Below are 27,743 nucleotides of genomic sequence, written 5' to 3'. Positions count from 1 at the left end.
TAAATCAGCTGCATAGCATGCAGACTGAAACAGAAAGATTAAGTGTCTTGTCCTCCTTGATGCACAGTCTTCTTAGCACATATTTTAAGCACAATTAAGCATGATAATTTGTCAGGATAGAGTTGTTAATAATAACATGGTTTATCATGCTTCTACTTTTCTACCTTATTTGCCCTTGGAAAGCTTCCTGCTTTATCTCTTATTTCTTGCTAAGGCTCAAGGCTAACCTTGTCAAGCAACAAGGCAAAGCAATGTGCTTCAGACAACAGACGCGGTGGTGGGGAACTGATGAAATCAGGAATTGGTAGAATGGTACTGTAAGACCTTTTAAAAAAACTGTTTGCCCTAGCGGGGGTGGAAAAGCATACCACTTGGGCTCCATTTCAGGCAGCAAATTGTTTGTGGCTGTCACTATTAAGGCCCTTGTACAGAACATGACCAGATGTAGCTTCCTGACCTGCCCATTACATCTAGGAGTGGCACAGTAGAATATGAACTCACTTAATAACTTTAGGATAATTTGGGTGGGAAATGAGTTTGCTTGCCTTACCCCCTCTGATATTTGAATTCTACATTTACATCTAAACATGTTAATTTATAAGATGCAGATTTGTATCTATGGAACCATGTGCAAAATATTTGGTGTGGCTTCTCAGCAACACAGGCCACAACTGGCTTAAACAGTACACCTGTGAGTTCACACATTTCTGTCTATACATATACAGTAATAAAAATGTAATAATGTCCTCATGCTACAGTTTGTTTGGCCGCAGACAGGTGGTGCTGCAAACTACAGTATGAAGAGATTGCAGCAGCCCCACAGGAGTTGCCCTTTTCTTCTTGCTCCTCTGCCTGCCACCCCTGCGGGCCCTGCCCCCTTGATCCAGATCCCCAGTATGGCTACTGCCCACTTATCCTTGGAGGAAGAATCAGATAGACTATTAATATTTTTTTTTAATACAAGGCATCAATTGATTTCCAAAAATCACATGCCTTTCCCCAAGAAACAAAAATGATTTCTCACTTTGCATAAGAGAGACATTTATATTAGCCAAACTTCTAAATATAATATTGCATGTCTACTTTGTGATTCAAACAATATTTTCTTTCTTGGCTCAGGAATATATTTTCTTATTGATAGAGGAAAAGTATGCCAGTGCTTGATTGTGTGTTAGAATTATTCTGAAACAAGGGATAAAACAATTAATCCCTATCACAGAAACAATGCATGCTCTATTTTTATATTTCAAAAATGCTCTGTCTTATAATTTAACTCCTTAATGGGGGTATGTGTGAGAATGTTTCTCTCATATTATCAGATTTGAAGTGCTTGCTGTAGGGGGAAAAATCCTAGGTTTTGTTTTTCAGACTAGAGTACTGCATCCAATCTTCTTTAGTACAGATTCTATTTTTGAAATGAAAGGGGGAAAGGAATCCTGCTTCCATAAATGCCTGAGCTTTCACCACCCATAATTCATTCTTTTTCTGCCCAAATTTATGACTGTAGTGGGGCCTAGGAAATGTTCACTACTACCCACCTGCCAAAAACAAAAAGCCAAAGGACCGGATCACAAGTGTGACTAGCAGGTCCCTGTGATCAAAGGCGGCTGCCCATAATTCAGAGAAGACGACAAGGTCGCTAGTAAACAGCAGTGAACTGTGCCTGCTTTTGTAAGTTCTGTGTAAAATCAGGGACACCAAACAGTCATAATAGATGGGTTTAATTCTCACACTGAACATACCAGAGCAGCTGCAGGCAAACTCAAAAGCAGGGGACCAGATTAAAGCCAGATCTGCCCCATTCACAGTATGAAGTGAGGGACATGCAGCTAGCTGCACGTGCACCAGACTCTTAGAACAAAAAGAGTGCATAGATGAGAAAGCTCACTCCTCTCTATAGCTCTCATCACCCCCAAATGTTTTATTCTCTCTTGAGCCAGTATCAGAGCTCAGCTGAGGAGAACAGGTTTTTTTTTTGGGGGGGGAGGAGGACAGGGCCTTCTCTACTGTTAGGCAGCCATCTCAGGTGGTGTATGAGGGACCGCATCATGCTCCAGGTGATTCCCTCAGGGACTGGGGTCCCAGCATCAGAAGATACAAGCATTCACCAAAGAGGACAAATCCAAATTAAACAAGGTCAAGCAAAGAGAATCAGTCTGTCCAAACATCATCCAGAGACAATCTCACAGGGCATTCAGGAAACAGAACATAAAGCCATCAGTACCTGTACTGTTTCCAGCAACTGGGAGACTCGGAAGCTAGGCCTTATATCCTCTGGCCTCCAAACCCACACATGCTAGCAGTGAAGGAGTATCAAGGATTGCTTACTCACAAATAGACTACTTACTCATACATAGGCCAATGACTCCTACAGTGACATCACTTTTCAGCCTGGATCTGAAGCCTGTGCTATCAAGGATTGCAGGGGTCGCTCCACTTCTTCCTCAGAAAGTCCCTGCGGTTCTTTATGAAGCCAAAGGCTCCCTGAAAGGGAGTATCAGCATTGGATTCAGTCTCTTCCTGCGCCCCCAATTTCTCAAAGTCATCAAATTGGGGGTGTCTGATTCATCTTCTGAGGGCTCCATGTCTGATACCAGGTCAGGCCTAGATTCCAGGGCAGAACAGGGTGGTAGCAGCAGTGAGAGGACGTGTAGGCCACGTCACTAACACCTCCTAAGCTAACTTGCTGCCCTAAGGTACAGCAGGGAACGCTGTTGCAGTAAAATACAACTGCCAGATGGTCTCCGCCCACCTTTTTGTGTGACTGAGGTGGACTTCCTGTCTTGCAATTAAACAAATAGGTCTCTCTCTCTCTCTCTCTCTCTCTCTCTCTCTCTCGCTCTCTCACTCACACACACACACACACACACACACACACCCCAAGATGAAACTAACCACACTAACAGAAATTAGAAAGAATCTAGTCAAATAGTTAGCTGACTTAACCAGTTGGAATTAAATTATGATCCCTTTCACTGCATGCTCTGATAGACATAAGGCCATACTGAGCCTTGGGTAACTGGGTATAATACCACCTAAAATCAATGGGAATACATCTGATTAGCCCCAGTGCTACATTTAAGCCTATCATATCCCATTTCTCTTGTTAAACTATAATTGAACTGGATAGCTGGAGATATAAAATACATGTCAGAAGTAACTGGCAAGCCAAATTCTGGATGGGCTCTGCACCTAAAAGTCCACCAGAATACCAACAAAATAGAGCAATATATCGGAAAGAACAATATACTGTAGAGCAGTTTCATTCTAATTTGGCATCAACAACCTCACTTAATCTTGCTCTTCCCATGACACTAGGGCGAAATAACAAAAAAAATATATACAGATGAATGTGTATTTTTTATCCAAGGCTGAAGGCAGTTTGAAAGAGAGAAAGCAGCCAGAAGCTGATTGTTGTGTGTACCCTCATCTTACCCCACTTTTGTCTCCCGTAAACTGGTTTCATATTATTTCAAAGACCTGTACAAGCTGCTTGGCCAAACAATGCAAATGGGAGAAATTAAATCTGAGTAAATCTGGATGCTTCCCTCAACCTACTTTCAGCTGTCTTAAAATCTGAGGTCTCATCCACATTACACATTTAAAGCTTCCTACAAAATATATTGAGAACTATAGTTTTCCCTCCACAGAGCTACAGTTCCAAGCAGCCTTAACAAACTACCATCCCCAGTATTCTTTGAGGGAAGCCATGTGCTTTAAATGAATGGCGTGGATATGTTCTAATAGAAAGAAACAAACCAAACTTGCTTTTGTGTATAGGAGGCATGTGACCAAGCCAAAAAAAAAAACCTCAGGCACCTCCACATAGTTTGCTCTTGCTTTGCGCTCAAATGAACTTTGGATGAATTGGCACCTTCTCCAAACTATATACAGTGGTACCTCGGGTTACATACGCTTCAGGTTACATACGCTTCAGGATACAGACTCCGCTAACCCAGAAATAGTACCTCGGGTTAAGAACTTTGCTTCAGGATGAGAACAGAAATCGTGCTCCGGCGGCGCGGCGGCAGGAGGAGGCCCCATTAGCTAAAGTGGTGCTTCAGGTTAAGAACAGTTTCAGGTTAAGAACAGACCTCCGGAACAAATTATGTACTTAACCCGAGGTCCCACTGTACAGGTAGCTGCTCTATCAAGTTAGAATTTGGAGATTATTTTCATAGAGATGTTGGAAAAAGCAGCAAGAGTAACTGAATTATGTGCTTCAATGCTGAGTTAATTTATCTGGCTACAAAGTTTAATTACTTTAAACCTGTGCATTCATAAATGAAAGCTTAATTGATTAATTAGTAAGGGCAAATTTGGGGACTGTTGTCATTCCAGTGTGTTGCTATAACAGGAAATGCAAAGAGGAAAATCCTGGCCTTTCTTACATTGAGCAGTAGCTTTTATTAAGCTGTCGACTCAATTGTATGCTGTCCACATTTGAATGAACTTCTGCACACCCAGCTTTACTTAGGACTGGGTTGTTTACACTTACCTTTGCTCTGCATTTCTAGGCACAGGTCCATACTTTAAAACTCCTTGCCTGAGCACTTTTTATTTTTTATTTTTTGCCCTGGCACTTCCCCCACACAAACCCACTCTTTACTGCTGAATCAGAGCAAACGAAAATCCACAGAAAACCCGAATTGCTATTTGTTTTGACTCAGTATTCAAGAGCAAGTTTTGCAGGGCAAAAAAGTGCTTGGACACATACCAGGACGTAGACCTGTGCCTATCAAGCATAGGGCAAAAGGTAAGTGTGGATGAGCCCTGTTTTAAATTTCCTTCAATATCTCAAAAAAATACTGATATTGAAAATGTTGCACTAAAACACCTTTATTTAGATTTAATTGATTAACTAGTTATAAGCCAGGTGGCTAAGCAAATTATTTTGTCGACACTCAAACTTCAACAAGGGAGCAACTTGCATGTTTAAACCCTATTAATAGCACCAGTAATAAAGTTTATTTGCATACTACTTTTTTGGTCAGAAGGCTCCCCAAGTAGTGAAAAGATACAAAATGCAATACAATAAATCAACTTGATTTATTCATTCTGAAATCATTTCCTGCAGTTTTGTATCTTCTATGTGCAGTCATCTTACAGCCTCATCCTATGCACACCTAGGGTTGACATATTTCAAAAAGTAAAAACCAGGACACCCCGAAAGTTGTTGAGCTATTCTTAGGAAAACTCAAAAGCGATTTTTCGATTGACTACATTTACTCAAAGTAAATCACAAGTGTTCAATTGATTTAATACCCAACACATAAAAGTTTTTACAATGGTGGCACCCTGCTTATAGAATGCTTTCCCAGGGACACTTAGATGGTGCTGACCTTGTCTTTTCAAATGCATTTATGCTGTTTCTAGTCATAGAAGATTGCAATCATACACTGCAATACTATGTTAATTCAGAAGCAAGTCCTACTGCAGCTGAATGGGATTTAGGGTGCAATCCTAACCATGTCTACTCTAAAGTCTCACTGAATTCAGTGGGACTTACTCACAGAGAAGAGGAGCTTGGATTGCAGCCTAAAATCCATATTCTATGCATATTTACTTGAGAGTAAGCCCACTAAGTTAAATGGGCCTTACTCCAAAGTAAGTGAGCATACAGTTACAGCCTTAGGCTGCATTAAGTGCCATTTAACTTAGCAAGCATAGAATTCCACAGTATGTCACATAAATGCAGAAGTCACATGAAAAGCTAAAAGATCAATCTCTTCCTTTAAAAATATACTATTTGTACGCTTGTTATATAAATTCTGTTTTTTATTCCACCTTCGACTTTGAAGCCAACAGGCAAAGTAAATAAGGACATTTGTGCTCACATCCCTCCATGTCTTTCCTCCTCCATCTGTGAGACACTGTGCAAGCTGATATGTTCACAGCTGGGTGGAAATGAGGTTCATGGAGTGCAGGGTGATTTATTATTGAAACATGCAGAAATTAGCACATGAAACAATGCCTGATGTCTAGTAGAGAACTGTATGTGCACACCATTAGTCTCTCTCTCTCTCTTTCTCTGATTATACTCTTTTAGCAGTCCCATCACCCATATATCTGGAGGTTTTCAAAAACAATGTTGCCTGCCTTTAAGAGTTATCCGCGTTTTTTCTGTCCTATCTTCTGTGTTTTCAAAAGCCGCCTGACACTTAGAAATTAAACAAGTGAAACTCATTGCAATCGTATTATTTATTTCCATGCCAGAAAAAGTTTCACCTGCTAAATTTCTGCATCAACCTGCTCAGCAAAAGGCAATTCAATGCCTGCTGGAAAAAAACTTCTTAAAAAGTTTTGCAAAAATCACCTATAAAATGGGAGAGAACCTGGCAAGCCTCAGCCACTCAAAGTAGACAATACTGGGCTAAATAGACAAAAAGTCCAGCTGTAACTGGCAGTCTCCTATGTACCGTTAGGACTAATTTGGCTGCCTTGCTTCTTTGATCCCTGCCTTCAACATACTCTGCAAAAGGAAGAAGCTACTAATTGTCTGGTTAACATCTTTTACTCGAAACAAGCTGACTGTGCCTTATGGGAAGTGTGATTTCCTTTGTTTTGTCATGCCTGCTTGCTTTTGAAACTTCATTTCTGCTTAGTTCCGCCTGCTTCTTACTCTTGATCTTCCCTTAGCCTGCCTGTCTGCTCTTGATGCTGTTTTCACCTATCCTCCATTCCAGACTTGATCCTGTGACAAATAAGAGGTGTTTTTTGGTGGGGTCGGGGGTGATAGTCAGTGGTAAAGCAGCACAGGAAATTAAATAAATAAACCATCCTCCTTTGACGCTGTTGTCCCAGTCTAAATTGATGGTTCCTGTGACAGTTTTTGTTTTTGTTTTGGTAAAGAAAAATATGGGGGGGGGTCCCAAGCATTGGATTCAAACAAGCCATTCAACTTTAATGTAATATATTGATTTGGGGCAATAGTTTCATTCACAGACATATGAGATCTGCTTCCCAGAGTATTCCATACTATTCTGATGTGAAAACATTCCAGACCACATGGTCAGGGCTGATGGTACAAGTCTTTCCTACTTGACTGTCACCTTGCCAAGGACAGGAGACCCTGTCCAGCTCACATGCTGTAGTACAGTATTCACACAGTATTCACATAATGTGATTGTGTGGGATATCGCCACAGAAAAATGCTGCCCATTCAGCTCAGGGTGGCTTCTTGGGATGTTATATGTATTATACAGAGCAGGTGGACAGGAAGATTCAGCCTGTGCCACTGAATACAAAGGAAGATGCAAAAGTTAAACTCTGGATAGAAAAAAGCAAAGAAAAGAAAAAAAGTGAGCAGGGGGGTCATTTATCCTTCCTGTTCTTCCTGCATTATGTAATGGTGCCTGAAAATTACTCTTACCTATGAAACTACCTTAAAGCAGATTGGTTCTCCTAGCTGAGTATTATCTTTTCAGACTGGAAGCAAGCACTCCAAGCCTTTTCTAGCCTTGTTAGTTGAGATAATAACATAGACCAGTCCTGCTGGATCATGCCAAAGGCATATCTTTTCCAGCATCCTGTTTCCCACATGGGCCAACCAGAAGAATCTTGGAAACCCACAATCAGGGCATCAAGGGAACAGCTGCCTCTAGCTATTACTCCCCAGCAAATGATATTTAGGGGCATTCTCCATGTGCCAGGGATTAAACTTGGAACTTTATGTATGAATAAGCATGAGCTTCATAACTGGCTTGACACTGTTCCTTGACATTATGATGAAGCTGAAAGCTGCTGACCAACTTGGCCCAGTAACAGTCATTAACAATGCCTGAACAGGCATTGCCCTCACTTGAGAATCAGATTGCCAGACTCTAGTTCTTCAGTTGTGTGCAAAGGCTCAGAAAGAGAAGGGAGAGGCATTTCAAGCAGAACTACCGGTATGTATTCTCCATTGAAGGGTATTCTCAGAGTAGGGAAACCTTCATTAGGCCAGCTATGCTCAACATGTTGCCCTCCAGACATTTTAAACCACAACTCCCACCTTCCATAGCCAGCACAACTGCTTTAGGCCATGCATTTTTCTATTATCTGCATCTCCTACCCAGCATGAATGAAGCATGCACCCAAACACTGAAAAGAATGGCTTCTGTTTACATTGCTGAGAATCAGTGCAGGAAGCTTTAATTATTAATTTAATATTAATTTTGGTTGTAGATTTTGTTTCTTCAGCTTGTAAAGCACCCTTTGTGTAGCACTATAGAATGGTGGTATGCAGATAGAAGGGGAAGAAATGGAGGCAGTGAGAGATTTTACTTTCTTGGGCTCCATGATCACTGCAGATGATGACAGCAGTCATGAAATTAAAAGACACCTGCTTCTTGGGAGAAAAGCGATGACAAACCTAGACAGCATCTTAAAAAGCAGAGACATCATCTTGCTGACAAAGGTCCGTATAGTTAAAGCTATGGTTTTCCTAGCAGTGCTGTATGGAAGTGAGAACTGGACCATAAAGAAGGCTGATCACCAAAGAATTGATGCTTTTGAATTATGGTGCTGGAGAAGACTCTTGAGAGTCCCATGGACTGTAAGTTGTGCAGTAACAGGTGATTTGGAGGTAAGGGTGCGTACATCTGTTAATTTTGGTTTCTCTTAGTTTTCTCTTATCTTAATTTCAGTTCTTCAGATTTCCACATCAGTTTATTTATTTTATTTTAAAAGGCCTCTGGAGAATTCATTAGAATTTGCATGCAAATTTCTCCAAATATAAACATGGATATGTAATTTGGCCAAACACACACATTTTTGCAAGGCAATTCACCTAAAATAATGCATCTTTGTTATCTTCACTAATATGTGCATTTCAAGGAGTGGTTTATTGCAGTATAGGGATTTTTTGTTCACTTGGCTGGAGCACAGCATTGCATAACTTTGAGAAGTGTGAATTCTGAAGAATGGTTGTGTTTCAGTTCTCATATTGTTTCAGAAGCTGCCAATTAGGAGGGTTCACCTCTAAATGCAAGTTGAATCTTAATTTCTCTGCTATCCCTGTTTCGAGGGCTTGGGCAACAACTTCACTTTCTCCCAAAGTTTGACTTTTTGCAATAAGGAAAGTGATGGAATAACACTTGATTGAGGCAAAATCCTTTAACTTCTCCACAAACAAATCAATGTGAATGTTCAATAAATAGATGATGTTGTCTAATCTCCCCTCAAACAAATCAGGATGAATGCTCAATAAACAGGTTAGAGTTCCTCATCAACTGTCCTGGACCTTGCCAGTTCACTTTCCTTGGTATCTTTCTTCAAGTCCTCCTTCCTTCTTGCTCCTGCACATCCCTTATATCCTGCAGCCATTGCCCTGCCCTGGCTGCTCCCACCTTCCTTCTTTATTAACCCCTTCCCAGACCCCACCATTGGTTTACCTCAGTCTCACTCGACCCCTGTTGTACCCCATTCCAGAGCCTGCTTGCAGAGATCCCTTACCTCCAACCATCCCTGTCAGCCACAGGTGGCTATTTGGTTGAGGTTGTGAGAATGGAATATATGAAATGAAACAGGAAATTATAGAAATGGCCTTTCTTTCCAACAGAGAGTGATAATCTTTGCTTATTAAATGTCAGCTTGTCACTCACAGTTTTTCCATAACATATAAAGGCACAAATGTTGATAACACACTTATTTAAATATACCGTAACTGAGCAGATATATGATCAATTAAAATTATTTTAATCAGACAAAATTAATCTTTCTGTTTTTATTCGTTTGAACTTGAACAGTGGCAGTGGTTTTCTGTCCCACAACAGCTGTTACTATATTTAACCATGCTTAGGGACTCGGGTGGCGCTGTGGGTAAAACCGCAGTGCCTAGGACTTGCCGATCATATGGTCGGTGGTTCGAATCCCCGCGGCGGGGTGAGCTCCTGTCGTTCGGTCCCAGCTCCTGCCCACCTAACAGTTCGAAAGCACCCTTAAGTGCAAATAGATAAATAGGTACCGCTTTATAGCGGGAAGGTAAACGGCGTTTCCGTGTGCTGCGCTGGTGCAGCCTTGCCAGAGCAGCTTCGTCACGCTGGTCACGTGACCCAGAAGTGTCCTCGGACGGCGCCAGCTCCCGGCCTCTAGAGTGAGATGAGCGCACAACCCTAGAGTCGGACACGACAGGCCTTCAGGCAGGGGTACCTTTACCCTTAAGATGTGTATTTTGCGTATTTAAGCTTGTGTTGAATTATTACAGACCGTCCTTTTTGCAAACACACTTTGCACTTTGACCCCAGTGTTTACAATGGGCTGTATCCAAGTAAGTTCTGCTCAGAGTAAACCCACTGAAATTACTGAAATGGTGTTAGGCTTGGCTATTCATTTTAATGGGTCTACTCTGTGTAGGATTAGCCTTGGATACAACCCACTGTTCTATACTCTGCAACAGATATTGCTGAACTATAACTCCCATCATCCTTGGCCCTTGGCCATGCTTGCTGGGGCTGAGAGGAATGGTAGTTCAGCAACAGCTGGAATAACAAACATTCCCCATACCTACATCATGTGTAAGCTACTTCTAGCCCATGGGCTAAATGCAGCAATTCGGTCCCCCTGCCCTGCCCAGCCCAGCCCTTGAGACACTTGCCAGACCTGCTCTGCACCCTAATTGAGGACTCTTGCCGGGCTGGAATGTGTCCTTGAACAGTGATAATGCCTGCTACTTGCCTAGATGGAATATATAAATATTATGTGCAGGATCTCTCTGTGTAGAAACCTCTGGCTTTGATGTGGCTTGAATGTGTTGGTGCAAATTTTATATACAGTGGTACCTCGGGTTAAGTACTTAATTCGTTCCGGAGGTCCATTCTTAACCTGAAACACCACTTTAGCTAATGGGGCCTCCTGCTGCTGCTGCGCCACCAGAGCACGATTTCTGTTCTCAACCTGAAGCAAAGTTTTTAACACGAGGTACTATTTCTGGGTTAGCAAAGTCTGTAACCTGAAGCATATGTAACCTGAAGCATATGTAATCTGAGGTACCACTGTATAGGCTGTTATACCTATAAAAGATGCCTTTTCATGTGAGTTCCAAAATGTTCCCTTAAAAAGTTTTTTGTCCAAAGTTTCGCTCTTCCCCTAGCATAGGAAAAAGACCACATGATTGGTAAGTTAAAAAAATCAGTTTACTTACAAAATCTTCAAAGTTCAGGTCCATGTGCTTCAGAAAAGTTGCACAAGCAGTAAAACTTAAGTTAGTTACAAAATGATAAAAGTTCCTAAAATTTTGGTATAGGAACTCAAGAATAGCTGACGAGAGCCATGCAGTTGAGCTGGAGCAACCAGCTCAAACCTCCTCACACATTAAGCTTCTTAGGTAGACTGGGGAAAGAACAGAGTTGACTACCCTTTTCCTCCCAAGGTCAGGGGAAGTGAACTAGGCTAAGTCTGGCAGAATATAAGTGCAATAAACAAACAAACCAACCAACGCACCTTTTCATGCATTAATTAGACTTAAGCATTGTTGGTTATATGAGGCTGGTTATCCCACAGAATGGAGCCTATTGTACTAAGATAAGAGAAACATCACTGCCTGCTTATGGCTCTGCTCAGAACTGGCATGCTGCCCCTGCAGGCTGAAATAAAGTTTCCCATGCCTGATATATATAAGAGCCAGTGTGATGTAATGCTTTAATGGTTAGTATATTGGACTCAGACCCTGGGAAAATGAGGTTCCATCCCCCACTCATTCAAGAAGCTTGTTGCATGGTCTTTGGCCAGTAATTCTGTCTCTACATAAACTATCTTACAAGGTAGTTGTGATGATAAAATTGAGGTAGGTACGGAATCATGTACACAACATTGAGCATGATGGAGGAAAAGTGGAATATAAATGTAATAAACACACACACACACAACATCTCAATGTGACACTCCATGCATCTGATGAGGTAGATTCTAGTCCTTGAAAGCTTATGCCATAATAAATCTGCTAGCTATTAAGAGGCTACAGGACTCTCTCTGTTGCTTTTGCTACAACAGATTAACACAGCTAGTACTCTGGAAGTTTTTTATTTTGTTTAAGTCCTCATAGCCCCCTAAGGTTGCTTATGAGTAACAAAATCTTATGCATAACCTTATAAGTAACAAAAACAACTATTTATGGTATTTAAGGTTAACTTGCAAAAACTCATCATTTATGAATGAGATATTAATATTTTACATCCATTGTTGGGTTTCATCTGGCACCAACAACATATCCAAACCATTGGGAACCAATGTATGAAACATCTCATATTTGACTTAAGTTGACAAGTCTGGGGAGAAACCATTGAGAAACAAAAGCTCAAAAGGCTTTTATTAAAAAATCAATCTGAAAATATAAATGATCAGCTGCAGAGGCTCAGAAGCTCAGCAGGCATGCCAGGTATCTGCAGGCATCTGACCCCCTCCTAGGGTGACCCAATTAGCCAAACTGTTATTTTTCAGGAAGCTGCTGTTTTCCTCCGGTTCTTTAGATGAACAAATGTCCTACTTTGTGACGGTGGCTTTCCTTTGGAAAGCAACATACTCTGTCCATTAGGAAAGCAGGAAATGTTCAGCAGCAGGCATCTGTGCAGTGGAGGAGGGTACACTGTTGAAAACATTTGGGCAATGTTGTTTTCATCCATTTACAGAACTGGTTACTGTTTTATATAATCCACACGATCAATTTGGTCTTATTTAGACAATGCTCTCCTAGTGCCCTCAGAGATGTACTCGGAGAGCATGTCTTATAAAATGGAATGTCCATTGATTACACCAGCAGCTCCTTAGCAACAATTTCCACAATCGCAGGCGCATATTTTTCTACTGCATGAAGCTGTAGCCATGGAATACATCCTTGCTGTATCTGACCAAAGGCCCAACTATCCTAGTATTCTATTACAAAAGTGGCCCATTGGATGTCCTTAGGGTAGACATAGGGAAGCTTTCCCCTGTCAAGAACCAAATTCCCTTGGTTCAGGGCCAAAACATACACACCATTCATTCACAACTACTTTTTTCTCATATATGTGGGATATACCCAGCCTCATATAATCACATGCTTAACTCTAATTAATGCATGAAAGAGTTAAGGCCATAGAGTAAGCTGTCCTGCCAGGCTTTGCCTCCACTCTACCTGGGGAGGAAGGCCATTTGGCCTGGGGTCTCAAGCTCAAAGGGGCCCTCACATTTAGATACTAATTGGATCCGGGGCTAATTTAACTTGGAGTTTACTGCTTCAGCCCTGGTACCTATGGAATAATATTGAAAAAGGGCAGGTGTGAATGTGTTCAGTGTGTTTTTCTAACACCAATGAGTAACATAACAAGACCCACCACAGAGTTTCCACAGAGGGCTTCACTCAAGCAGATTTGAACCTGTCCTGTCGTTGCATCTCTCTGGGTTGCATCTCATCTGGGTTTTGCCTTACCCTGTATCCCCTTTAGGTGAGTCATTTATGACTGTCTGTGTGGTACTCTTCCAGTTATCTGCAAATCATCTGCTTGTGCCAAGAGCTGACTCTCAGTATTGGCAGTGAGGGAGCTGCTCTGCTCCCCATAAAACCATGAGCTAGAATCAGGTTGTCTTGACAGTATTAACAAACATAGTGATTAGTAAACTACCTTGTAGAATAGATTCTTCCATGTCCCTTTAGCCTCAAATACACCCAGTGATGAAAACAGATGACACGCTATTTTGGAAGTCCCATAACCAAGGAAAGTCAGACATAATTTAATGGACTGTCCAGTGCCATACGTATAACATTATGGAGACTGTCTATATGTTCTGAAAAGGAGGAATGGTTGGTCTGAATATATTGCAGTTGCTGATGTCTTCAGTTTCAAAATATTTGTGTATTGGTGGCGAGAGGAAAGGAGGACTTCTGTACATGCAAATGACCTCTGGCAAGAGTGATCACTTTTTCCACTGGTAGCCTGATGAGCCGGCAGAAGGAAGAAGGCAAAAAAAGAGAGAGAAAAGTAGAAACTTGTAGAAAGTTGGGGGGGGGGGGAGAGGAGATAGCAAAAAGAGGGTTGCAGAGAGAAAGAGAGAGAAAATGACCCACCACCACAAACAAATTACCCCTGAGGAAATGCAGCCCATAATAGAAAAAAAGGTTACTCACTCCATCTCTAAATAATAGTACATTACATTGCCCTGCTTCTCTCTCCAAAAATAAAAGTTATATACAGTGGTACCTTGGTTTACAAACTTAATCCGTTCTGGAAGTCCATTCTTAAACTGAAACCGTTCTTAAACCAAGGCACGCTTTCCCTAATGAGGCCTCCCGCCACCGGTGCCCTTTCACCGTTCGGCTTCTGTTCTTAGACTGAGGCAAATTTTGCAAACCGGAACACTACTTCCAGTTTTGCGGAGTTTGTAAACCAAATAGTTTGCAAACAGGACTATTCTTAAACCAAGGTACCACTGTACTCATTTTGCCCCATGGTACACAGCTAGACTCTCCATAAGTTGCCAGATGACAGACCCACCTACAGTGGTACCTCAGGTTACATACACTTCAGGTTACATACGCTTCAGGTTACACACTCCACTAACCCAGAAATAGTGCTTCAGGTTAAGAACTTTGCTTCAGGATAAGAACAGAAATCGAGCTCCAGCGGCGCGGCAGCAGCAGGAGGCCCCATTAGCTAAAGTGGTGCTTCAGGTTAAGAACAGTTTCAGGTTAAGAACGGACCTCCAGAACGAATTAAGTACTTAACCTGAGGTACCACTGTATAGTTTTATGCAGACGCTTCCTCTAAGGGCTCATCCACGCTCCCACTTGACCCAGGCCCAAGCAGAACTTGCCTGAGGCTCAGGCCAGGAGTCTTGTTATAATAAAGTTATAAACTCAAACTAAAACGCAGCTGGTCTTTCACTACCCACCCTTCAAGCTGGCTTAGCCCTCTGAGGCCCAGAGCAAATGTACCTGGCTACCCCCCGCCCTGTGCATAGGCCTGCCCATGCCTAGAAAGCACATGCCCTCAATATCGGTTTTTTTGCTTGTTGGGGGGATATAAGTGTTGATAATTAGTAAACTGCAGTTTACCCAGGATATGAGTAGGGCCATTGCTAGGTGCTCTAGGGGGGACAGTTCCTTACAGGTGGCATTTAGGCAGAGTGAAATTAGGATGCATAACCCCCCCCCTCTTGAGCCTCCCTGGTCCTCTGCCTGCAACTGCTCTCACTGCATATGTATAGTACAGTGGTGCCCCGCAAGACGAATGCCTCGCAAGACGAAAAACCCGCTAGACAAAAGGGTTTTCCGTTTTTCAATGTGCTTCGCAAGACAAATTTCCCTATGGGCTTGCTTCGCAAGACGAAAATGTTTTGCGAGTCTTGCAATTTTTTTCGCTTTCCCCCCCTTTTTCTAAGCCGCTAAGCCGCTAATAGCCTTTTAGCCGCTAAGCCTTTAATAGCCGCTAAACCGCTAATAGCGCTAATCCGCTAAGCCGCTAATAGGGTTGCTTCGCAAGACGAAAAAAACGCTAGACGAAGAGACTCGCGGAACGGATTATTTTCGTCTTGTAAGGCACCACTGTATCCTTCTAGTGATGGATTTTCAGCTGCCCACGTCTCCTGGAGAGCGATGATATTAAAGTTTTGACGGTAGAAGGGAATGTCTGTAGAATGGGACAGGCATCTGCACCAGCCGGCAACATTCCAGGAGATGATGTTTAGGGCAGTAGTTGATTCTTGGGTTTTTAGATTCCAGGCACTCATAGCTGTTTTCTGCTGCTGATTCCTCGGGTCCTTTGGGTTTGGCTTGATTGAGCCGCGATGCGGAGGAATGGGGGAGCCTTTTGAGGGAAAGACTAATTTGGGGGTATTAATTTGTCTGTCCAGGCAGTCACCCACTAAGACCTTATTTCATTCTAGAAAGCACATCTCTGAGCAGTTTTCCATTTGCCCTTCCGCTTCCCCCTTTACTGCTTGAATCGGAGCAAACGTCAATGCGCACAAATAAACTAGTTAGGTAAATATTACTATTTTGCAAAACCTCAGTATTAATTAAAAAACCAAACAAACTGGAAATGAATACCATCCCCTGCTAAAAATAACAAGCCTCCACTTTACCAACTGGTAGTATCTGCTCTTGCACACTTTCTGGGATGTTATATTAAAGGTACACCCACTAAGGTACAGAAATAGTTGTGCACATGCCCAGAACAGTAAAGTGAGTAGAGAGCGGGGGAAGAATGACACAAAACCACAGTACAGATACATTCTGCCAAGCTCCACCCGCTGATGTAGACAGTAATCAGTGGAATAGCGATTGATATCTATCAATGAAAAAATGGGAATGTGTGGAAGTCCTATACAGAAAAATTGGACCTTTATGACATGTTTGCAGTATAAGGCCCCCATGTCAAAGCACCCAGGCTGCTGCAAAATTGTCTATTTCTGGAAGCACCTTGATGAGGAATCCCTCCAATAAATTAGCGATATTGATCATAGTATCATTCAACAGAAAAGAAATTTCTCAATCCAGATATAATGGCAAGTCTGTTTGCCTGAGAATCTTTATACAATATTATCCTAGTAATAGCTGGTTTCCCCAAAATAGCAAATTAGAGGGAAGATAAATCAATATGGATGTGCTTTTGTGGGTATTGATTTTCTCGCCCATAGTCAGCCAGGTGGCTATCATACCTAATAGTCATATAAAGAGTGGGGCAATCTCCAAATATTTGGCTTAGATAATTATTCATAAGAATGGGTGTTATCTAGAGGCCTTTTTGCCTGAAAGTTAAAATGGGAATCTGGTGTAGCTGATACTGATCCTGTATACTATAAGCTATGTATCATATATAGAATGAGCTGATTTTGCTCTATGGCTGAAAGTGTTTTTTATGCTATGAAATAGAAAAAGTTGGCATTTATCTAAACAGTTTATGTTCCTCTCCATATTGCAGACAGGTCCTGGCTGTCTTAGAACAGACATGAGATTGATAAAAGTATGAAGCTGGCAAATTCCAAATGCTTCTTCCTTCAAACAGCAGAATGGATGTGCTAAATGAAGGTCAGGCTCCAGAAGAAAAGTCATTTCATTCATTTTAAATGGCCATAATATGGGAATACATTTAACAAAATGCTGAAGTATATTAGGCTACAGGAAAGTATTATTTCTTGTCCATTTTAGTTTCCAGGACAATGCAGTTTTCTGTTATTATTTTTCTTTACACTAGAGCAGGTTGAAAGTAGGCTTGTCAATTTATGATTCTTTTCCTTCTTCTTTATTGGATTAATCATCTGGCTTTAACACACCCTCCAATATTTCATAGATGAACATAAGGACACATATTCATAATACCTATTTTTACTGCAAGAATCCCAGCCTGAACCCCGCTGCCTGCCTCCAACACAGCAAGTTTATTCATTTTAAAGCAAGCAGTATTCATGGTTTGCCTCTGCTTTTTACCCTCATAACAACCCTCTGAGGAAGGCTGGGCTGACTCTAGCCCAAGGTCACCCAGAGGTCTTTGTGGCCTGAGTGGAAATTTGAACCTGGGTTTTCCCAGTCCCAGTCCAGTACTCTAACCACTACACCACATTGGTTCTTTCTCAGCCTAATCTACCACACAGAACTGTTGGAAGATAAAATGGAGGATCAGGGAGAAGAACTATTTATGCTTTCTCAAACGTATTGAAATAAAAATATACTCTTCACTACTGCATGATAATATGCCCCCAGTTTCTTTAAAGAAATGGAATAGTCACAGATGGGAGGGTGTTGTGCTAAGTGGTCATGATTAAAACAAGAAGAGTGAGGCTGTCACACTAAGGTGAACTGTACTGGTAAATTATTTCCTCCTCCATAACAATACTTATACTTACCATTTACTACTTAAGGAGCTGCCAAAATATTATTGAGCCTCATTATAATATTGGTTGTGCAACACCATTATACAGGGTCAAATCAGGAGGTACGATTAAAGGGCAGCCATTGTTTAGTTGATTATTATGCTTTTACCATTATTTGCCCCAGACTGGACAGAAGGTCAATCTAGCAGCTTGGAAGTTCTTGGTGATGGGCTGTTCAGAGCAGGAAAATTTGCCTTATACCATGTGTGAGGATTGGCTTGTAAGTACTGCAATAACTTAAGGTGGACCAGAAACTCCAGTACATTTTACAAGCTGCACTTCAAACACTATTTGAATATAGCTACCATTGAAATTGGATGCAGTAACTGTGCACCATCTGTCAATATACCAAGTCAATTTTTTGCAGTCTGTCATCTTTTTCTACCAAGCAGGGTTTTACATCCAATAGCAGGGCTGCATTGAATAAATACAAAATGCTGGTAATAAAGTTGTTCACTACCTGTTTATGTTTGTGCAATGATTCAATTTACTTTTCTTCTTTTCCTCTTCCTCTTTTCCTAGGATCCAGCATTTACTCTCCAGATGTGTAAAGGCCAATGTATTGAACTAATTCCAGTTTGATTCAAAGACGAAAGCTATTTCCAGAAGAAGGTCATGATCACTGCTTTTTTCCTGGGGGTATGCAGGGGTACGCATACCCCTAAACATTTTTTGAATCTAAGTTTGGCCTCATTGAGGGACAGTATTTCAATATGAGTAGGAAAATGAGAGTACCCCTAAACATTTTTTTAAGAAAAAAAGCACTGGTTGTGATAAAGACCCCCCCCCATGGGCATTTGACATATTAATATCTACACATTCATGTTTTTTCTGTCATGGATATTCATTGCCATTCTGCTGCTTACCATTCACATCAGTTGGTGAAGCTTGGTGGAAAGCTACTGTGCTGTGTTTCCATGTCTCCTTTCAGTCAGTTCCTCCACACACACACACCTTTTCTGTTCTGGGCATGCATGCAAGTACTTTTGTACCTGTGTTTATGCACCTTTAAAAACAGCAACAATTTTTCTAGGAAACGTGCAAGAGCAAATGTTACCAGCCTCAGTTGTCATGCTCCACAAAAATGGGAGGCTTGTGGGGTTTTTTGTGGAGAGCAGTATCAATTTCTATTGGTTTTTCTTTTAAAATTTTAATATTGAGGTCTTATGGAAGAGTGATATTTAGCTGACATGTACAATAATGATAAAAAGGCCTTGGGCACGATCATCTTCATGAGCATCATCTCAATGCATGTACTGCGGTTACAGTCTCTGAGGTAATCCCTTTTATGTGCTGAGACAATTCCTCCAAACTGGATTGTTGAAATTTGGGTGTACCTTCAGCATGCAAACTGATGAAAAAATGCACACTCCTATGGATTGGCCTGAAAACCGAATGGTATATAACCTTGATAGATAGATAAATAAATAAATAATACATAATACTTTATGTGTGCTACGTTTAGCGTTCTTTTAAGATAGCTTTGAATTCCTGTTTTACTAGAAACATTTCCATGGCAACCAAGTTCATCATTGTACTGTGTCACAGTATTGTGGGAACCAGTATTAACTTATCCATTTACAACTACAAAAATCCCAATAAAGCCAACTCTGCATTGACTTGAATAAGTTACCAGAGCATGGAATACCATGGCCAAGTCATCTCTGTCCCAAATGGGCCAGAGCTGGAAACAGGCTTTCCTTGCCAGCAAGACTTTTCAGGATTCAGTTTCAATTTATTAGTCCACATCCAGCCCATTACTCTTTCAGACACCTGTGTAGCACCTCAGTTGCCTCTTCTGATTCAGGTGGAATAGAGAGACAGAGCAGGGTGTCATTTGCATATTGGTGATGCTACACTCTAAAAGTCCTGGTGACAGCTCCCGGTGGATTCATATAGAGGTTATGACAGTTAAAACTCCATGCTTTGCAGATAATTCACACATTTGGCTGATAGTCATCAGGTGATTTAGGAGCTAGCTATTTGAATTTATGAGTGAATGATCCCATAGTGACTACACAATGATTACATGTTGTATGAACCCAGATTCTAGTTCTCTGTGCACTGGACAGACCTGGCTCCCACTTAAGTGGTTTAGTTTTAAACAGCAGGAAACATTCCACCCCCCGAGTTTTTGTGTGATATGATCATGTAGATAACAAAACCAGCTCTCACTCTGATCTATGGTGAGAACTGCAAAGGACAAAGCATTCATAACTAGGTGTTTATATGCTGCATGTTATGAGTGAGAGGTTGCTGCGAAGAGTTTTGCACCTGCAAAGAGTTTGGGCAAAGCTAAAAGGCTCTATTCATTGTTCAGTGGTGGACCAAATAGCAGCCAGATTAGGCCCACTGGGCCTCTAGTTGCTACTAGTAATAAGGAAAAAGACTGCTGTAGTGATCCCAAATGTCAGCAATTCAATTTAAAATTAACTGAAATTTTAGCAAGGATTTGTAGGGGCCAATGAGACCTGCCAAGCTGTTGTCCCCACTTATGTTGTCTAAAAGTTGCATAGGTTTTCTTGAAGTTCAGAGAGTACTAGGTTCTCTACAATTTCAGTTTGTTCTTGTTTTTTTGAAAGATTAAATTGCAGCGATAATGAAACTAATAGAATTGGGAACTTGCCAGAGAGTAGCCAAAAGAAATATGAGAAGCTTTATGCCCTTTGGGTGGAAGTTTCTTCTTAGGAGATCCTTGTTCCTTGCTATAGCTGTCAGGCAGGATAATGTGGCTGTAAATTCCATTTGACAGCAAACGTATCACAGCAACAGCCTCACTTGAAAATGACAAAAAATCAGACAGTGGAGAAGGAGAAGTGACTGCCAAACATTCAAAGCACACCAGGGAAAACAAATTCACACAAATAGGTTAAGCCTAGACTTTTCTGTCAGCTGCCCACTGATATTTGGGGGCTGTTAATATCCTCAACTCTTAATCCAAAAAATATTTTTGCAAGTACTCAATTCTCTCACTGTCTGTTCACTGAATCTAATTCACTCACCCCTCTACCCAGGAGTAGCTGGGTAGTGTAAACCTTACCCACATAGAAAATCATGAAGTGGTAGAAACTTCTGCAGAAGTTTCTGAATATGGGTAGTCATTACAAAATTGAATACTCTCTCTCTCTCTCTCTCTCTCTGTGTGTGTGTGTGTGTGTGTGTGTGTGTACGTGCACATGTGTGCAATATAAACATATATAGCCATCCATTTGGAGAAAATGTCATGTATGGAGCAGCCTTCAAATCTAACTGAGATCGTGTTCAATTTGGAACCAGAACTTTCTGGAATGTATCAGTCCAGTCTTCAGGTTTGGATTATATTTATTGATGATCATATTTTATAATATAATAAGTTGATCCATATGTTATAAAGTTGAGCATCAGTTAAACCTTCCCTGATGTGCTGGTTTATTACACAAGGATTTAAAAAAAAAATGTGGGAAAGCATTCAAAAATAAAAGGTCATCCCCAGAGTTGATCACAACTGGACCTAATGGTCAGGGGTCCCTTTACCTTTACTGTCTAAAATGGTTTTGAACTGTACCACCTCCATCTTTATAATGTAACTATGTCTCTGAATAGTGCTCAGTACCACTTCGCACACTGTACAAAAGCAAACATGTATTTGCCATGGTGTTACAAGGCTGAGCCATAAAAAAGAACCAAAGGTGAGCCAGAGTCAGGGCTGAGGGGCACACAGAAACATACCAGAGCCAGGAATACCAATATTGGACAATCTAAACAAGAATACTTGTATAGCCCTTGCTGTTGCCCAGGATGGACCAGTAGCCAGGTTGGATGAATGAGGTCTGTCCAGAATATTATTTCTCAAATTTCAAAATGCAGTTCTCATAGTTCACCATGCCAGTTGCCAAGTTCTCATAGTTCACCATGCCAAGTGGCCCACAATTAAAACTCAAAAGGAGTTTACAGCAGATCACCCAGTTTTTATGGATTATTTTCATTACCTTATTGAGAGGATGCCTGCTGTTGCCTTATTTTGTGGTTGTGTGTGGAGGTTTCGGTTGTTGGTTTGTGTGTGTTTGTGGTTATTGTTTTGTTAAGATAGATCAGGTGTGGTCCAATCTTTTTTGCCTGGTCCCTTAACAAGGTAGTAACTTAAAACTCTTTGTCTGCGAAAAAATCTCAGGATTTTCAACATGCCATATCAGTATTCACAGCAAATACATAATTATGAATCACAGTTCCAACACTCATCGAGATGTAACAAAGTGTCCATTGTCAACTTGAAAAGGAAGTCAGGCTAAAAAAAGATAGCCTATTGATATTTTTAGTAAGGCTGCCAATTGATTAAAGATTGTTTTAGTTGATTTACTGTCTGCTTTGACTGATTAATGAATCAGTTAAAGTATCTGTAGGATGGGAGTTCTCACATGCTGTCACAACACAAGCCTTCCTAAATCAAGAGAGCAGGGACAATGATGGTAGCTGGTGTCTCCTCAATGAAGACTTGCTGCACCAGCACATAGGTGCTTTGAATGGATAATTTATCAACTCCTGCAGCAGGACAACATTTGAAACCAAATGTTACATTGTGAGACAAGTCTGGGTTGCATTGCTGGGAAATACACAAGTGTTTGGAGCTGAGATGCAAGGTCAAACAAAAGGCAGTTTGTCTAGCTGCTGTTGTGTTCTGATGATGTGGACTTCCCAGAAGCATCTAGTATTAGATTAGTGGAAACAAGATGCTAGAATAGATGGATTCTTAGTCTTTTTATGTTATGGTTTAGTCTACACTGAGGGTCTCAGACCAATAGATGGAAGGATTGGGGCTACATTGAAAGCATCTGAGTTTCCAAAGGAGAGGTCATACACAATCCAAGTTTCTGTTTTTAAAAATGGTTGCTTGCTTTACCTATTTCCATAACTGTTAGTTCATCTAGGAATTGACTTGTGACCATAGGACCATTCCAGTTCTGCTGACCAGGAAATAAAAAAGATGATACTCCATCTCACTTTTAAAAAACTGCTCAGACAGAAAGATGTGTAGAGGTAGCAAGCTATTTGCATCTTCCCTAGCAGATGCCTACTCCACTTTTGGAAAGCTTCCCCTACATTTTGAGAGCTGTAGCTCAAGAACCCTGGTGTGATGGCCTGGGAATCCGATTCAGAAGCTGAACCGGAGGAACCCCAGCCTGCACAGGAGTCCCCGCCTCCAGGGCCGGCTGAGCTGGGGCAGGGCCTTGGATCTGAAGCGCCTGCACCTGTGCCGGATCCTCAGGGGCAGGCACCAGGTGAATCCACTCTGACTCCGGAGGTGATTGAGGACACAGTGCCTACAGGTGCGCCTCTCCTGGCCCTGTCAGGGGAAGGTGAGTCTCCCCCTGGGTCCAGTAACCCTCCAGCCTCTCCTGAGCTGCTGAGGCTCAGGGCAGAGAGGTGGAGGGAACTGGTTTCTCCCAGGAGGAGTGCTCACCTTAAGGCCAGGAGAGGCGGGTCTCCTGGGGGCCGGGACTGCCCCTGGCCTCAGAGAAGATAAAGGCCAGTCAGCCCAGTCCCACGTTGCGGGAGCAACGTCGTTGAAGAGCTGTTTCGGCCAGCACCCAGACCTGTTCTTCCAGAGTTCCCATTCTTGCCCGGCTCCTTGCTTTGGACCCCGCTCTGCCCTTGGAGGACAGACTACAGACCCTCGACCCAGGACCCTGATCTTGCCTCTCTGTAACCCCCCCCCCCCCCGGGACTAGCACACCTGGTGTTTTTACTGAAGGACCACTCTGCCCTGTCTCATCCCTGAAATAGCCGGCTGTCAAGTTCCATTGTCATAGATACTGCTCATCCACACCCCTATTTTGACAACTGGGAAGAGGACAGATAGGGGACAAAATTTGGTTTGAAGGCTGCCAACTCTAAGATGACTCAAAGCAATTATTTTAATATATTTTTCTTACCACAGCTATATCAACCGTGTTGAGGAGAAATATACTTTTCAAGTGAAATGTCACAGTCATGTCCTTACTGCTTGGATATCATATTTAATTTGTCAAGAAACATAATGAATTCAGCATTGGGAGCAGATTGCAACAATTACCTTTTTGCCTGCATATATTCCCTTTGCCATCAGAAACAGCTCTGATGGTATTTCTTTTTCATTTCCTTTTCAGCACACTTGAGTAATGCAGCTTTATTTTTGCAATGGGCATAGTGGCCTTCATATTTACATATTATATCGTTTTTACAAGGGAAGACTAGGAGGGTTTTGGAGGAAATCTTACCACTCAGGAACCCGAGGTCATGCACAGCTGTGGCACAATTAGATTCTGTCTTCAAAATACAGTACATTTTTAAAATGTATTTTGTTACATTTATACCCTGCCTTTTTGCGACCATGGAACCCAAAGTGGCATGTATGTGTGCTTCTCATGAGAACTCCAAACTAGGGACAGGCGAGATGCAGACCTGTTTAGCAGCAGCAAAATTGTAGCCTCATTTCCTTGAGACCAGACCTCAAGATTAAGAAAGGTAAGTTTGTGGGAATCCTCTGTAGAAAGAGGTATTTTACACTAATCAGTACTGCCTCTAACAATCTATTATGGTAACATATATGAACTGGAAAGAGGTTATGCAGACCCATCAAAAAGAATCTTACCCACCATATCAAGCCACATGTTGTAGCTTTTAAAGTGTTTATCAATCATATTTTCTGGCAACAAAAATGAGCCACCATTCATTGCTTGGCATGCCACAAGCTGTTCAGGCTTGCAAGACATTACTGCAAAACTACTGCAATAGTGTATCATTCCTTTGTCCCAGTACGACCATAATTTTGTCAAATGGTTAAATTAACCTGTGGCAGGCAGTGTGTGGTTAAAAACTGTATGAAAGTTTCATTCTGCTAGGGCCATAAGCATAAGACAGAATTCTTTTTATGTCAGAGTGGTTGAATGTATATGCCACTAGAGGGTACTGTTGCATATTTACATAAAAGATAAACTAATATATGCATTTTGTTTGAATTAATAAAAAAAACTGATTTAGCCAGAAACTTATTGATAAAATGTTTAATTCAAGTAATGAGAGAAGAGAGGAAAAGGAAGGGTCTTGAATTCAAAATGGAAACCCAGGATTGAATCATGGTGCCAATTTGTCACATGTCAGCATCAGAGTTGAGACAATACCCACTGAAATAAACTACATGATCGATTGAGCTGTCATCTGACTGTTCTGCCAGTTACTCTGTTTGCTCTTCAGCACACAATGAGCAGGATGAGTGGAAAAGCAGGCAAATAAGAAAAATAAGGGAAGGTACCAATAACAGGGTAGAATGGGTGTGTGTGTGTGAGAGAGACAAAATCTCAAAGGTATAAAGAATAAATATTTTATTGATCCGGTACATTGTAAAGTATATTTCTTCATAAGGGACGCATTTTGTTTTGTTACAGAACACACTAGAGAATACAGTAGTCTTGCTGTTAAGAGCCCCGAGGAAGAATATAAATTTTAAACACATTGGGCCCATAACACCTGAAAGATTTCATCTCTTTCACCCCACTTTTTCCCCAAAGCAGGCAAATAAATCCTTTCAAATTCTTAAGCTTAAAAAAAATGATATTTCAAATCAATCTAGAGCCATCCCCTTTCCACAACCTTGATGTTGTGGCTAGGCAATTAAAGAAAACTCACCTTTGCTATTGAAGCTGATGCTGCTTAATATTAAAAATAATTGTTTTGTGGAAGAGGTGTGGCCTACACAATACAGTGAGATGGCACTCCTGGAAGGGTGAGTCGTTTAAGAGATTTGAATTTACGTAATTGTCAAAACTTTTGACACTTTCAGATCTAAAAATGCTATTAAAAATAAATATTCACTCTAGATTATGGATGTTCTGTATTATTGTTAAAGCCATGTCATAGCAAGAAAGTTTTAAAATATGGCACCAGTATATATCTTTCCCCCAAATCTCATTATCCGATACTGAAGGTATCTTAATCTGAAGGGTGTGTGTCGTGTTTCCTGTGGTTTTAGCCACTGTATGAGGTAGACTTATGACAAGGGTCCCCCCCCATAGTAGTAAGCATGTTCCCCTTTGAACTTGTGCATGTTATGCACCTGCTAACATCATGGAAGTCCCTCTTTTAAAAAGGTGGCAACTGGATTCCTCAACATTTTATGAATTTGCCTTGTAATTTTTAAAACTATTTGAATAAAAATAGTAACAATAGTGACTATGTTTCTCCTTATTTTGCTAAATGATTTAATTTGGCACTGACTGGCAGATAATGTGAGATACAATAACACAATTGTTGGTTTGTGGTTTCATTTCTTGTTTTACACAGAAGTATGAAAACAACTTCCTAGATTGAAAAAAAAACCCAAAGAAAAAAAACGTTGTTGAGTTTGGGTTTTATTTTAGCTTTTTACAGGCAGCATCTTTGCTCTTCGCGTTTTCCCTTTATTTTTAACGTGGGTCTCGTAAGGGACAAACCACAGGCCGAGGGTCTTTGAGATGACCTGTTGCCAGTGGCAACAATCTAGCGCTCTCCGGACTCGGTGCTCGATCACCAGGACTGGGTTTTCCCCGGTCGTGGCGCTGAGGGAACAGGCCGGCGCGTTCCATCTCTCTCTCTCTCTCTCTCCTTCTCGGCTCTCGGCTAGTCGTGTCTGTCCCGCGCTCTAAGTGTTGTTTTCACGGAGGCAAGATGGCTGCGGCGGTGGCCGGGGCCGCCTTACTGGGCAAGGGGCTGGACATCAGCCTGGCGGCACTGCAGCGGCACGACCCCTACATCTGCAGCATCGTAGACGTGGCCAGCCAGGTGGCGCTCTACACTTTCGGGCACCGAGCCAATGAGTGGGTGAGGAACCGAGTGTCATCGCGGGGTGGTGGTGGTGGTGAAATGGGGCAGAGATGGAATAAAGCACCTGCCACTTTAAATCAACCAACGTCATCCTCGCGCCGTAAATTCTGTAGTGCAGGGGCGGCGGGGCTGGCGAAATCGTTGTTAAAGCGTCTGCGCAGTTGAAACTTGCTGGGAGACACTTTCCCTGGCTTTTAAACTTGTTCTTCCGCTCATGCGCTTTAAGCGGCTTGATGCGTGACTGCAGCCCGGGCAAACAGGGCGGAAGGGGAGGATGGGCGAGTAAACCATGACATCTAGACATAGCTGCCAACTTTTTTTAAGGGAAATTCCCTTATTCCGAATAGGATTCCTCGCAAGAAAAGGGGAAAGTTGACAGCTATGAATCTACAGCAGGTCGATACCGAGCTTGCTTGCATTTATAGGACTAACCTCATAATGAGTTTACCTGGAGAGGACAGTAATATTGGAGATGCTTGGGGAGAAACTAAGGCTGTGTCCTATACTCACTTGGGATTAATTCCCGTTGAAATTAATGTGGCCTACTTCTGAGTACAGTGGTACCTCAGGTTACATACTCTTCCCGTTACATACGCTTCAGGTTACAGACTCTGCTAACCCAGAAATCGTGCTTCAGGTTAAGAACTTTGCTTCAGGATGAGAACAGAAATTGTGCTCTGGCGGCGCAGCAGCAGCGGGAGGCCCCATTAGCTAAAGTGGTGCTTCAGGTTAAGAACAGTTTCAGGTTAAGAACGGACCTCCGGAACAAATTATTTAACCTAAGGTACCACTGTACTGTATAGGCTTGTGCTTAGCTGGGACTGTACCCCAGTGAACACAGTGGGGCTTACTTATGGGTATACAGTACATTGACAGGATTGCATTGTTTATCTACTTTTAATTAGTGTTTGACCAGATCTAAGAGAAACAGCTACTTGGGCCAGCATGCTCAAAATGTAGTGTGCAATGCTGCTGCTGCTTCTCCCCTGGGCTGGCTGTTTGGTTTGGTGCTAGTAGGTACTGGACTGAGACAAGCAGTTCCTTAAACCAACAGCTCCTTGGGCCACTGTGCCCATCAAAGGGTGTGCAAAGCTGCAGTAGCTGCC

The 27,743-nt window shown here is 41.8% G+C and overlaps 2 protein-coding genes across 22 annotated transcripts in view; one reads left to right on the top strand and one right to left on the bottom strand.

Annotated features, from left to right (window-relative positions):
* CACNA1C (calcium voltage-gated channel subunit alpha1 C) overlaps positions 1-27,743 on the bottom strand; it is a gene marked incomplete at its 5' end in the record, with an annotated part of 519,781 nt that overhangs the window by 481,582 nt on the left and 10,456 nt on the right. Inside the window, one exon of one of the 15 annotated variants that reach the window (XM_082240314.1) lies at positions 2,348-2,479. The exons of the other annotated variants lie outside the window; for them this stretch is intronic. Within the exon in view, the coding sequence (XP_082096440.1) occupies positions 2,348-2,351 (4 nt within the window). Of the gene's footprint in view, positions 1-2,347; positions 2,480-27,743 lie in introns of those variants that run through there. 15 annotated transcript variants of the gene reach the window in all.
* DCP1B (decapping mRNA 1B) overlaps positions 26,228-27,743 on the top strand; it is a 35,755-nt gene continuing 34,239 nt past the window's right edge. For 2 of the 7 annotated variants that reach the window (XM_082240530.1, XM_082240531.1), the window contains exon 1: positions 26,498-26,630. Coding sequence is in view for 3 of the 7 variants with exons in the window: in XM_082240525.1 (XP_082096651.1) it covers positions 26,482-26,634 (153 nt within the window). In the remaining 4 variants the exon portion in view is untranslated. Of the gene's footprint in view, positions 26,635-26,885; positions 27,034-27,743 lie in introns of those variants that run through there. The other 5 variants (XM_082240525.1, XM_082240526.1, XM_082240529.1 and 2 more) reach the window with 5 other exon arrangements.

The sequence above is a fragment of the Podarcis vaucheri genome, assembly GCF_965113315.1.
Source record: "Podarcis vaucheri genome assembly, chromosome: 10".
Lineage (NCBI taxonomy): Eukaryota > Metazoa > Chordata > Lepidosauria > Squamata > Lacertidae > Podarcis > Podarcis vaucheri.
Note: the sequence above shows the minus strand (reverse complement) of the source record. Positions and strands in the feature narration are given on the sequence as shown.